Source organism: Rhinopithecus bieti, unplaced genomic scaffold (assembly GCF_001698545.2).
Source record: "Rhinopithecus bieti isolate Rb0 unplaced genomic scaffold, ASM169854v2 scaffold_18644, whole genome shotgun sequence".
Classification (NCBI taxonomy): Eukaryota; Metazoa; Chordata; class Mammalia; order Primates; family Cercopithecidae; genus Rhinopithecus; species Rhinopithecus bieti.
Genome location: NW_016809656.1, coordinates 551,102 through 565,196, shown reverse-complemented (window position 1 = coordinate 565,196; position 14,095 = coordinate 551,102). Strand labels below are relative to the sequence as shown.

The 14,095-nt window shown below is 35.8% G+C and overlaps 1 protein-coding gene across 3 annotated transcripts in view; it reads left to right on the top strand.

Moving 5' to 3' along the window:
• EPHA6 (EPH receptor A6) overlaps nucleotides 1–14,095 on the top strand; it is a 960,105-nt gene that overhangs the window by 789,404 nt on the left and 156,606 nt on the right. For all 3 annotated transcript variants that reach the window (XM_017889953.1, XM_017889956.1, XM_017889955.1), the window contains one exon: nucleotides 13,625–13,750. In XM_017889953.1, coding sequence (XP_017745442.1) covers nucleotides 13,625–13,750 — 126 coding nt within the window. The remainder of the gene's footprint in view (nucleotides 1–13,624; nucleotides 13,751–14,095) is intronic.

The window sequence follows — 14,095 nt, the reverse complement described above, 5'->3', positions numbered from 1 at the left end:
TTGTCTATTGTGTATGAATGTGTTAAAAATTTGGCCAGTCAATACTTTTAAATAATACACTCACACATACACACATGAATGCGTGCCCTTGCACAACCATTTTTCTTTGGTCTATCAATATATGCCATTAACCTAAAAATTTATCTCCTCTTCATTGTTTATTTCTTGATAGGCCTTTTTCACTATCCAGTATTTATCTTTGCCAGCAATTCTTTTCTATAAACACAGTTTGCTAGATTATAGCTAAATCTATACTTAAATACAAACTCTCTGGGACTCTCTCCAAACTCGAGGTTTGTGATTAAATTAAAGCAATAATGTTGTCACTTGATTTTTTCTTTCTTGAAAGTACGTTATCTCCTTAGGTATCTGCCCCTTAGTGCTGTAAAGATGTGATTTGAAAAGTTTAAATGGGGCTTTCTAATTAGGCTGCACTCATTTTTTTATTCCCAGCCTTATACCCAGATTACCTGGAAGGTATATATACTCAATTAAGACACATTCGATCTGAAATGTATATGACTTCGAGTATAAATGGGCACCTCTCAATGACTGAGATCAAGCCTACTGCTCATTCAGCTGAGGTGAATTAAGTCTTCTAGGGCACCAGTATGCCATTTAGTGAATTACATCACCCAGCACACTAAATATGCCTCGCATGGGTGAACAGCTTCCTTCCAGGGTGTACTTTCCTCTCCCTCATTCTCCCCTGGCCCTACCTTATTGATATCATAGGGTGATTCATATGACTCAGTATTTACCCACAGCCTCAGACAATAAAACTGCACCATTATTTGCACCACTGCAGAACACATGCACCACTACGTAAAAGGTAAACGAGAAAGTTATTTTGTTTGGATTTTTTGTAAGTCAAATATAAACAAAAGAGCATCACTATCCTCTAAATTCTGAAACTGTAACATTTACTGTCATATATTGCTTCTCGGCCTTTTGGCTAAGATCAACTATAAATTTACCATCATATAGTAAAATGGATTAGCCCCTTAAAATATCAACAAACAAGCATCTTAAAAAAAAAAAAAAAAAAAAACTATTAACACAACAGTATGTATATAAAACAAGCCTATTTAAATAGCAATAAAATTGAATATAATACTTCGAAAGCAATAAGTTTTTTATTTTCGCTTGCAAGTACAAATGTTCTTTTAATTTTACCTCAGTCTTATTCTCTTGGATATTAAAACTTCAGACATTTATTGGATCCTGTTTTGGAAACTAACATGTAGGGCATAAAGTAGTTTTTGTGGTGCCATAATTTGTTAAATAATGCTTTGAAAGTGGCTGGGTGCCCAAAGAGTCCATGCAGAAATAAAATGCACTCAAACTGCTTCCAAATGTTTTCCTCTCCACATATATCACGTTAGAAGCTACTGTTTCTCTCACACTGTCACTATATCTAAGAAGCTATAATCATTCACCATCCCTAGTGGAACATTTTAGCAAACTACCCAAATTTACATCCAAGCCAATGTTTAAAATGAAATTAAAAGCACGTATGTTAAGTGAACCAATAATCTAATGATAAAAGGGTCTGAAATTGCCTTGGAACTATCGCTGAAAAATACATTAGTAGGGGCATTTTCAGCAGTGAACAACACCTGCTTGCTTTTATCCCTCACTTTTCCCTTTGTAAATTCCTTATCTCTCCTTCAACAGTATTCTTTTGTTACAGGATGTATTTGGGTCCTCATTTTGAACTCAGTTTAATGGCCTTTCAAGGATAGCCTGATGATAAACAGAGTTGAAAATGGTGGCACAGCAAGGGGTTGGAAGATGTGAACGGAGATATTATTCCAGGCAGTCTCAACATGCCCAGTTTTAATGTGACTAAACAGTCATAAAATCAGACTTCCTTGAGTCTGTTTCCGTTTTCTCCCTATTATCAGGAATGAGTGTTGTCTCATATCAGACTTGAAAATTAGGTGAATATAGGCCTCATTGGCATCCAGCTTTCAAAAAGGAGTAGCCTCACTAAAAATTAGAAGTTATTTGAAACTGTATAATGCCTGCCTCTTTCCAACCCATTTCACACTTATGATCTTATTTGAAAATAGAGCCCAGCACACTGTTATTACTTTGCTTCAAGGCCATACTTGAGGTGAAATTGGCTGGCTCCTGTATAGGAGAGTTAGGCTGGCAGAGAATGAATGCTGAGTCAGTCTCTCCCCTCACCGAATAGCATCTCTAGCTATGTGCTTCCCTTGTCTTTCATGCTCACATAAGCAGTCCAAATTGCTCCACCCTCAAGATCGTCTCTCTGTCTGTCTCTTAAATACATAAATGAGAAGGCACATACGCAACCCTGGGATAAATGTTCGGGAGTATACGTTTGGCCCATGTCTGGCTGTTTGTATTACTCAGTGTTCACCAATCTGTCTGGGAGTGAAGTGAATATATGAGATATCAAGAGGGACTTGACAGGTCAGAACAATTTTAGGACTCAAGTGATATTTTCACTATCTTGCATGAATGTTGTCATTTTACTTTTAGAAGTTTAAAGGAAGTTTAGAAGCAAAACATGGGTACATGTTGTAATTCCCATTTTTAAATGTTACCTTTACAATTAACCCCTATATGCAACATACTATGCCAAGTTCTATTGCACATATTAAAATGAGAAGCTTCTTTAAATAATGTATTGTAGGCACATGAAAAGAAATACCTATACTACAAGTAAAAACGTGATAATATTACACATGATAGAGAGAAAAGAGCCACAGAGGAAGTTCTTACTTGGGTCTATTTCGTGCCCGGCATTTTATAAACACTATTTTGTATAATTGTCCGCATAACATCCAATTTCCCACACATTACCAAAATGAGAACTGAGGCTCAGGGAGTTTAAGTAACTTGCATAAGGTCATGCAGCAAGCTATGCACAGCAAAGTTTTGAAGCTGGATCCCTCTGGCTCCACACCTGTGCTCTTCCCATTGCAGCTTTGCTGCCTCCTGAGGGAGCACAGATGAGGGCAAGACGATTCCAGCAGCAGCCAAATAAAAAGCCTCTTAGAAGAGGTGGCATTTGAGCAGTGTATTTAGAATGAGTCAGGCCAATATGGGGTATTCTCTCTTTGTGCTAGAAGGAGTGAACCAGCCGTTCAAATAACAATGTATTTTCCTGTATGTTTGCAGGAAAATGTGAAGGATTCTGAAGCCATTCTTTTTTTTTTTTTTTTTGAGACAGAGTTTTTTTGCTCTTGTTGCCCAGGCTGGAGTACAATGGCACAATGCACAATCTCGACTCACCGCAATCTCCCAGGATCAAGCGATTCTCCTGCCTCAGCCTCCTGAGTAGCTGGGATTGCAGGCATGCGCCACCATGTCTGGATAATTTTGTATTTTTAGTAGAGATGGGGTTTCTCCATGTTGGTCAGACAGGTCTCGAACTCCTGACCTTAGGTGATCTGCCTGCCTCAGCATCCCAAAGTGCTGGGATTACAGGCATGAGTCACCGTGCCCAGCCATGAAACCATTCTTATGTTTTGGTTGTATACTCACCAATAGGGAGATTTTGGAATTTTTTAACTGAAGAGTGACATAATCTAAACTGAGAGGACTCAGGGCAGCATCCACTGAAGTGTTTACACCATGCATGTTTGCAAGTAGAGACATGGAAGGAAATCCCATGTGCTTACCTCATGCAAAAAATAACTACCTGGAAAAGTGGACATATCTTGCCACCACCACCCTACCATCAGTACCATTGCATGTATGTCATACATTTATCATATGAGAGTTGACATGAAGTGATATTAGGGCCTTGCTTAGTTTCATTTTCTTTGGCTGCTTTCAAATATTTTCAAGACTAATTGTGTTCCCTGAGCATCTCCAAAACCAATCAAGCAGTAATTATTAAATAGTAACATGGAAATTAACCAAATTATCCTGCCATCTCATCCACACCATACAGATGCCATTTTGACCTGAAACAGCTAAGAACGCTTTGAAAGGCATTTGCATAGCCTTAAATGAAAAATGTTTGTTTGATATGTATTAAAACATTTGTTCATAGATAGTGCTGCCAAGCATGTTATTATATCCATGAGTAAAACCAAATCCAGAACATTCTCTTTTAAACTTTGTTTATGAGAAAGGCACAATGTGATATATGTGACAGCAAGACTCATACTAGCAATGAATGGCCATTCTGGTCTTTGGGCAGCTTTGGAAAATTACAAAGAGGCAGATGCAGCCTGCTTCATGACCTCTTTATCTAGTGCGCTAAGAGTGCAGGCCTCACTTGAATAATGTGACAGATATACCCACAGTTCATAAATATTAAATACATAGCATACTTTGGCTACAGAGCTAAATAGATCTAGCTCTCATACATGTTGATAAATGCTGCTTAACAATGCCTTAGCTGACTCCTTGGCACCTGAGGTGTAAAACTGTTTTTTAAAAGAACACATAGTTTAAAAGTCTGACCTCAGGGAAAAAACAGCTAGGTAAGAATCTGCCAACCAAAGTAGCCTGCATGGTGGCTAATTGGAAGGACATGTTTTTTTTCAAGTTCACTCGACCCTTCTATCACTTCTTAGATAAAAGAACTTTAGAAGTTTTGGAAATTTAGTCTGTCCCAATCCCTGAACACTGGGTCATCATAAGCATATAAAGTGGAAAGTTATCAATTTCATTGAACATTAATAATTATATATATTTTTGATGCTATTTATAGTATTTGAGTATACATTGTTTTGAAAGCTCTGACATTGAGAAAACTCAGTCTGTTATTTTTACAAAGTCAAACTACCTTTGTATTGTTCATATAAAGATGATTTTAATTCAACTCAATAAATGTTACCTTGAGCTCCTACCATGCACAAGATCTGGGACTGGGCACGTCAAGGAGAATAAGACATACACAACTCATTTCTTATTCTTAAGAGTTCGCAGCCTAGTGGGAAAGACAAATGTGTAAGCCAAAAGTCACCAGCTGGCAGCCCACAGGCTGAGATCATCCAAGGGATGCGTTTTATTTGATATCTGCAGTGTTTTTAAAAAACATTTGAGTTCATTGTCATTAGTCAGAGCTTTCACCTTTCAGTACAACAGAATGCCTTTGTCATCAAGCTGATATACTTACTTATTGCACCTGATGGACCCTTAAAGGCATTTGAGTTTGGTACCATGAAATTGTAGACAAACAAATATTGCCGATATGATAAACTTCTGCCTTTATTATAATACCTAAAATTATATGGAGGAACAGAGGAGAGAACAGCAAGTAAGTTTTCTCCAGCTCTGTCAAGCACGTTTTGACAGGGGCGGTGATACCTGCCAAAACCACAAGGGACTTCCAGATAGAGGAAAGATCATGAAGGCATGGAGACATGAAATGGTCTCCATGAAGGAGAAGGAGGAAAATATTTATCCCCATGTATTGAACATTTACTGCCAACCACTAATAGGCAGTTCTTCTGTGATTCACGATAAACCAATATGTTTATTGTTTATTATTAACTCCATTTTTCAAATGAGAAAACTGAATGAAAGAGAAGATAAATAACTTATCCAAGGTTAATCAGTTAGTGAATGGTAGAGTCAGAATTCGAAGTTCTACCTGACCTCAAACCTAGGCATTTTTATTACTAAACATGATGGATGTATTAGCAGATTGTAGATTTATTCAGGACACTTTTTCAATAATTAAGAGTTCAAGTTCCACTGAATATAAGCAGAGGCAAAACCACTGGTCACAGCCTCCACTTAGGGAAAATACATACTTCATTCAGCATAGCAAATGGAATAAAAATTATGTAAATAGACTTTTAGAGCTTAAATGAAACTTAGGAAAGTTACAGTCCAAGTTCAGCATTTTGCAGGTGAGAAACTTCAGGCATTTAAGATATTTGCTTTTAAAACTTCAAAGAACTTCTATTTTAAATACAAATTAAAACCTATCTTTCAATGTATCTTATTCTTAACTCCAAAATATTTTAATTTCCTCGTTAGTGCTATAGTTTTAAAAATATCAATTATAGCAACCATAATTTTATGAATACACATGTCTACAAGTCCAAAAGGCTTAAAAATAACTCAGGGAATTGAACATTTTTTGTAAAGCAACTAAGAAATACCGTCATAAAAATCTAGCCAAGGAAACTACACTTTCTGTTCCAATACAATTTATCTGTGTCTATTGAACAACAAGGGGATGATTATCTAAGGATTCATATTACAGTTTTACTTGAAGGATTTTTTTTTTTTTTTTTTTTTTTTTTTTTTGAGAGAGTCTCCCTCTGTCCGCCCAGCCGGCTGGAGGTGCAGTGGCGCGATCTGGGCTCACTGCAAGTTCCGCCTCCCGGGTTCCCCGCCATTCTCCTGCCTTCAGCCTCCCTAGTAGCTGGGACTAACCCCGCCCGGCTAATTTTTTGGTATTGTTTAGGTAGAGCGGGGTTTCACTGTGTTACCCAGGATGCTCCCGATCTCCTGCACCTCGTGATCCGCCCGCCTCAGCCTCCCAAAGTGGCTGGGGATTACAGGGGTGAGCCACCCGCGCCCGGCTGAAGGATTTTTTTAAGTTTAAAATAAAACAATAACGGTCATATTATCTTTAATTGTATTTAGTGCTGAACAATCTGGACTGGGGTTAGTGTGCAGGTAAAGAGGAAAATACTAATGTAGTTGTAGGGACATGTCCAGTTACAAGAATTTAGATAATGGACAAAGTTCTGTGATTGCATCTTTGGATTAGTCAGAATCAGTCCCTGAAAATAATATTGTCATATCAAAAATTATCTGATTTTCTATTTTTTTGTATTAAAAATGTGTGTCGTAGGTTAAAAAAAATAGATGTGGCAATAAATATTTATGGAATAAATTAATAAGTCAGTGAATGGATAAAAGGATAAATTAGTAAGTTATTCATGAATAGTTATTTTTTCACATTCTAAGCCAAATTGAAAAGTAGCTCCCTTCCAGCTATAGAAAGTTGCTCTTGGCCTAGGAAGCAGTTGAGCAGGCAGTGTACTTCCTTAGATCCTAGCAAAGTATTTGCTTAAGTAGCAATTTGTCACTTTTTATTTGATCATTTATGTATCCACTCACTCAACTTGCATTTATTGAAACCCAAATCTGGGCATCTTCTGGTCACATTAGAAGAGACCACAGTGAACTCCCAGCCGTCCCACCTCATGCATCACAATGAGGCAGTAATAATCCTTTATTTACCAAAGTAGGCAGAGCAGTGTAGTCTGTCCAAGACTGCATGTCATCAGTTAAGGATATGCGAAATAAAGGTCTCCATGGAGTAAAAGATGCATTCTTCCAATGCTTTACATTACATGTTTCTTATTGTTATTGGTTTTCCTCACTGGCGATCTAGACTTACTGAATCTCTGACCTCATCCACCATCACAGAAAACAAAGAAGCATTTGCTCAAACATAACAGGTTTATGGTCTTACTTCTGTTAGTGAAGGAAATAATGTACAATGTTATAAATCACTATAACTAGAAAAAAAAAGAGAGGCATGTAGGAAAGAAAATAGAAGTTACACAAGGAGTGGAAGGAAACACACAGTCTGACAAAGTAAGGATAAGTGAAATTAGATAGGAGAAAGAAGATAGTAGGTAGGTCGGTATGTAGATCGATGGATAGATGAATGATAGATAGATAGATAGATAGATAGATAGATAGATAGATAGATAGATAGATAAGGTTTGAAGTTTCAGGAATGAGTATTCTTCAGGGAGTGTAGCCCTTGGCATTGCATTAGGTTCAATAGACTAGGTTATCTTCAAACTCTGAAGTTATTCTTACTGTAGCTCAGAGGTACCATAGTTCATCCAAAACACAGTAAGGGAGTGGCTACTATGTGCCAGTTACAGATCTCAATACTGGATACTCAAGTATAAAGAAAGGGCACGGTGCGGCAGCGCATGCCTACAATCCCGGCAGTTTGGGAGGCCGAGGTGGGCGGATCACCTGTGGTCAGGAGTTCGAGACCAGCCTGGCCAAGATAGTAAAACTCTGTCTCTACTAAAAATACAAAAATTAGCCAGACATGGCGGCGGACACCTGTAATCCCAGCAACTCAGGAGGCTAAGGTAGGAGAATCGCTTGAACCCAGGAGGCAGAATGCAGTGAGCCAAGATCACCCCCACTACACTCAAGCCTGGGCAACAGAATGAGACTCCGTCTCAAAAAAAAAAAGAAAAGAAAAGAAAGGAAAAAAAAAAAGAAAGAAAACTTTCTTACTTCTGACTGCATACACTCTATTTTCACCTCTTCAAATTGTTGTTCATGTTCCTATCATTAAACATTAAACTCTCCACTGTATGAATACTCATTTGTAAATCATATATATGTTCTGCCATATTTATTATTGTTTTGTGTTTATTATAAAACATACAAAATATAAAATAAAGGATGAAATAATATTTCAAAATAATATTCACTTTACATATTATTGGTATAAAATTTAACTAGGTCTTACTGGAAGTTCATTTTATGTTAATACTTGATTTCACGTAATAATCACACTACAAACAGGCACAACATACATAAAATGCTACATATTTATGGCCAGGTTTGCTATGATATGGGTGGAACCTGTAATTTTAAGAGTACTCCCAGTGATTTTCTGTGGCCTCCTCTTTTTAGATACCATCCTTATTTTCATAATGTAATTGATGAATAACTCATTTTAGGAGTTGAAAAAATTGATTTTCCATATTCTATTTGGTTACTTGGGACTTTATTATGTATTTTCTAATGAATATCCAAGGTTGAACACCACTATGTAAGAAGCAACATGGTCTTCTAGGATCATTGTGTTGGGCCAGGTAAAATTAAAGCTTTACCCTGATTGTTCAAGCCCTTGAAGTAAATGATTTGCTTTATTCTTACTTTGGCATTTTTCTCACTGTTTTATTACTTAGGTAAGTGATCACCAAAATTCCCTGATCACACACATCCAACGATAAATATGTTTTAGCAAGTTTTACAGCTGATATTATCAGTATATTTTATTTATAATTTATTTGTACCAACTAGTATGCTATTATATGTATTTATAAAAATACATAAACATAGTAATTACTAAAGGATGAGGAAAAGCATAAATATAAATGGAATTTTAAGTATTTTCTTTCTAATGCCCATCTTCCATGCACTCTGTTGGTATACCCCCCTGCCCAGTTTTGGAAAACACTAGTATGAAGTAAACTCATTACTGAACAAGGTGTAACAGAAGAGGACCAAACATAGTAACAAGTAATCTTCCTGCACCTCCTCAAACACATATATGTGTGCATGTATTTCAAATTGCCAATTCTAAATTTTCTGTCTTTTGTTAAATCAGTGTATCTATTGTCTACTCATAGATCTTAATGGGTATTTGCAAAAATGCACCCTAATGAAAACAATTTGAAGAAGTCATATATCAAACATTTATATTATAGAGATGTTATCCTTATTATTAAACTTTTTACCATCAAAAGTAAATTATTAATATGTAATCTTCAAAGAAGGAAATATTTTCTATGAGGAGTTTGTATATGTATGTGAGGGAATCTGCATTAGGAAGTTTTATCAATTTATTTCAATTTTATGCTTAAAGATTTCTTTTTAAAGAAACGCTAAGACTGTTAAATAATAACAATGGTTTATATTTATAGTCATTTGCTTCATTTAATTCTCATGAACAGCCCATTAGAGTCAGTTATGATTTTCAATTTACAGATGATGAAATTGAGGCACAAACAGTTTAAGCTCATTGTTAGCCTGTTATCTTTTACACACATTTTTTTGGACAATTTGCCTTCAGAGCTGATTTGTTAAGCACATGTGAAAATTTCTTTTCATTTTTGTAATTTTAACTTTTATTTTAGATTAAGGAATACATGCACAGGTTTGTTACATATACAAATATGTAATGATCCTTAATTTACAACATACAGTTATTTAAGGGAGATTGCTAAAATATCAAATTTTAAAAGATATTTTGTTTTCCAGAGTTTAACTCAAGCTTGTCCAACTTGTGGCCTGGGAGCCTCATGTGGCCCAGGATGGCTTTGAATGTGACCCAACACAAATTCCTAAAGTTTCTTAAAATGTTATGAGGTTGTATCATGATTTTTTTCCTTTTTATTATTATTATTTTTTTTCTTTTCAGCTCATCATCTCTCATTAGTGTTAGTGTATTTTATGTGTGGCCCTAGACAATTCTTCTTCTAATGCATCCTATGGAAGTCAAAAGATTGGACACCCCTAGTTAAGTGTTAAATATATATATTTTAGGATGATTTGAAGACTGGTTATACTGTAGGCCAGTTTACTGTCAGATCATCTGAGTAATCAGAATGTTTCCTCAGTTGATCAAGCCAGAAGGAAGCATGCAGGCCATGTCAGCTTCTACTTTTTTCCCACTGTCTCATTACATGACCTATTAACTAGCAACCTTTTAAAAAAACAATAATAAATAATTCTTTACTCATATACAGTATTTCTCAGTGGGTACTAGTAGCATTTTGAGACTTTGTTTTGTTTTGTTTTGTTTTTGCAGAGAGTATACCACGTATTTCAACAACTTGAGCCTTCCACTCACTAAATACTGGGAATGCATTTCCTCAGTCCTAATTTGTGACTCTCCCTACTGGGAAAGTTACCACAAAAGTTGAGAACCACTGCACTAAGGAGAGAATCAAAATCAGAGTTTTAGAAAAGTGTATGTGAAATGACACATTTTATATCTTGAACTTATAACGGCTAGAGGAATACTCTTATTACATATAAAATCTAATTTATATTCACAAATACTCCACGGAATGTAACTAAAAACAAAATATTCATGGAAGTGGACATTGCTCCTGCTACACATTTTAGATTTCATTTACCTTTTAGCTACAATATCATTGAATAATAAATTCCACAATTAGTTAAAAGAAAACAGGCAGAGAGAGTTAGCAACTTAAGCAATTGGGAAAACCAGACTAAAACTAATTTATATCAAACCCCAAAACTTAACACCTGGTGGATTAAGAAACAAGGGAATTACAACAAAGAATTGCTGTTTCTCCTGAATAAATTGCGAAAACTTACTTTAGTGTTTCATGCAGTCTCTGTTGATATAACTGACCTTAAGGAGAAAAATGACAAGGCATTACTATCACATAATAGCTCACCTGAATATATATTCGTGTACACCAGTCTTTCTATTTTGTTTGTTTTTTTCAGCTGTGAAAAATGACAGTTCCTTAAGGAAGAGATGCCACAATAGATAAAAGACCTTTTTACCCATGCTAAAGAAACATAGCAGAGCTATTATGAATGATGCAGGAAGTTTAGGAAAATGAAAGTTGCTATTAACTATGACAGGCTGTCACAACAACAAAAACAGTAATCAATGCAATCATAGTAATAAGATAATATTTGTATAAGTTTCTTTCAAAAAGTTAAAATAATGGGCATCTTTTCTAAGTTAATGGTTTGGATAATGTTGGCAAAAACAGGAAAAACTCAGATAAAATCTCAATGTGTAACATATTAACATTATTTAGAGCCACTACTCTACATATTTTGTTTTCTTCAAATTTCCTTTATATCATTTTATGTCACATTTATATCATTTTTCTTTGCTCTTCATGATTATGTTAATATTTTTCTTTGTGATCTAATATTCTTGAAATGAGTTTCCTATTACTTAGCTTTGATAAATCCATAATCAGCTAAAGTTGCATTATTTTAGCTTTTCACAGCATATAATAAAATCTGCACTCGTCATTATTTTTCCTTTTCTAACAATACCATTAGTCTTGCAACTTTAAGCAAGACTGCTGTATAAATATATGATCACCCCACTTGGTATTCAATGACGCACTTTCATTAGGAGTGTTATCTCAGACAATGATGAAACACTGCAATGTGGAAAATACCTTGTGTGGGAAACATTGCACACAGACACATATTAGCTGTGTGTTCAATGATAAACATTCCATGCACTCACAAGGGAGTTTGTTTCACTACTCCTTGTAAGTTACCTGGGAGCACTTTCTGACTTCCCACTTGGCATTCTTGCCCTGTCTCTTAATGTTTAAGGGACTCCAGCTCTTCCTGACAGGACCCTTTCACTAAGGCCCCATAGAATCCACAACAAAACTAGTTTATTCACTGTATTTTTTTTTTCTAAGCTTTCTATAATCCAGTGCACACTGTATGGGTCTCGCCTGTTAAAATACGCATTGTAACTTTGCTCTTTCATGAAAACGTTTCTGAAGATCTAAGAGATGTGAACTTTTCTTTACCAATAACTTTCTCCATGGAAGCAAGATATATATAGTGCACCAAGTTCCTTTAATTCTGACCCAAGTTCAAAGAAGCACCAAATTTTAACTTATTTTTGGTGGAGAATTTGTGTCAAGATACAGAGTGAGGTCTCTTCACAAACACAGGACTTGCTAAATCTGAGCATGAAAGGAAAGACCCCAGGATTCAAAATGTGAAGCTACGCAACCTGAGGCATTTCAGAGTGGCTGGACGAAATACATTCCTTACAGTCATCAGTGTAACTTGTTGGGTTTTTTGTTTGTTTGTTTGTTTGTTTGTTTGGATGGATGGGTTGGGGGGGCTCTAGTGCAATTTTTACCTTTCATTGGCCATATCAGTTACCAGTGATGCCCATTCACGGATACTGCAAGTGTATTAAATTTTCTTCTGAGTGATTTTAGGATCTTGAGGTTATTAAGACACCAAATTATGATGTTACTATTCCAAAGTGCAAAGTTTCTAACTCATATTCAGAGGATAACAATTTCCCAAATAAGAATGTATTCATGATTTATTTTTAGTCTAGGGTGGGAACAGTTTGTCCTGGTAGTCTACCAACCACGTGGTAGTGACTCCCCTCCTTAGGCCTCAGTTTGTTGATCTAAAATGAATGTTTTTAACTAGATGATTTCCACACTGTTATTTAGTTCTGACATTCTTTTATTCTATGATTCATTGTATAATTTTATGGATAAATTTCCAAGCCGCTTACTTTTTCTTTACTTTAAAATATCCTGGTTAAAATGAAAAGCATGTGGTTTTACCTTTGCAAACTCTCGTGTCTTGTCCCTAATGGAAAAGTATAACAAATTAATAATTGCGTACATCAATGTTCTTGTCCCTGTTGCAAAAATATGTAATTACTGCTTGATGTAAAAGTTTTCCTTATTTTAAACACAAATAGAGATAGACCTAAAGTAAAGCACTGCTCCTGTTGATGCAGCATATATCAGATCTTATCGTGGCTATTTTCTGCATGCCTGTAACTCATGTGGGCGTGAATTCTGCAAATAAACAGCATCAATGACTAGCATTTATATCCGTTTTCTTATTCCATAGCACAGCTTTATGTTCTAAATGTAGGTTTAGTACTTTTATCTAGCACTCTGATGCTTCTAACCCTCTTTAATTGTAACTAGTTCAGTAGCTTTCTTTTCAAGACACTAAGTTGATTTTATAAATTTATGAGTAAAAATGTATTCTGTCCCTTTAATTTTATAACTTCTTTGTAAAATTTGATGTCTTTGTTGATTTGGGGTTTTATTCCATGTAAATGATCAATGCTTTTCCATAAAGAAGACTTTGATTAATGTCAATTTTTATCTCTTAAAAGGATCCTTCCCGGCCATTGGGGTGGAGGCGTTTTGCCCCAGCTTCCTGAGGGCAGGGTTTTTAAATAGCATCCAGGCCCCGCATCCAGTGCCAGGGGGAGGATCTTTGCCCCCCAGGATTCCTGCTGGTAGGTATTTCAGGTGAAGTTTTCTGCCACCGTATACATCAGTAGGACTGTGGTCATAGTTGATAGGCCCCAAATACAAAATGAGTATTTTTTAAATTTATTGTGGAAAATAAATATAAGTGACTGCTTAAATGCTGGAACCATATTCATAATACCAAATGCTGTGATAATGGCACAAAGGAAGAAGGATTTGGACTCTGAGCACCCAATTTGCGTAGTGCTGCCTCCTCTTCTGAAAAATTAGAGAATTAGAATTAGAGCTTCAGATCCAAAATGTGTAACTCAAGAATAAACAAGGATGGACTTCACTTTGCCACTTGGAATTGGCCAGAAAAGTGAATTAAA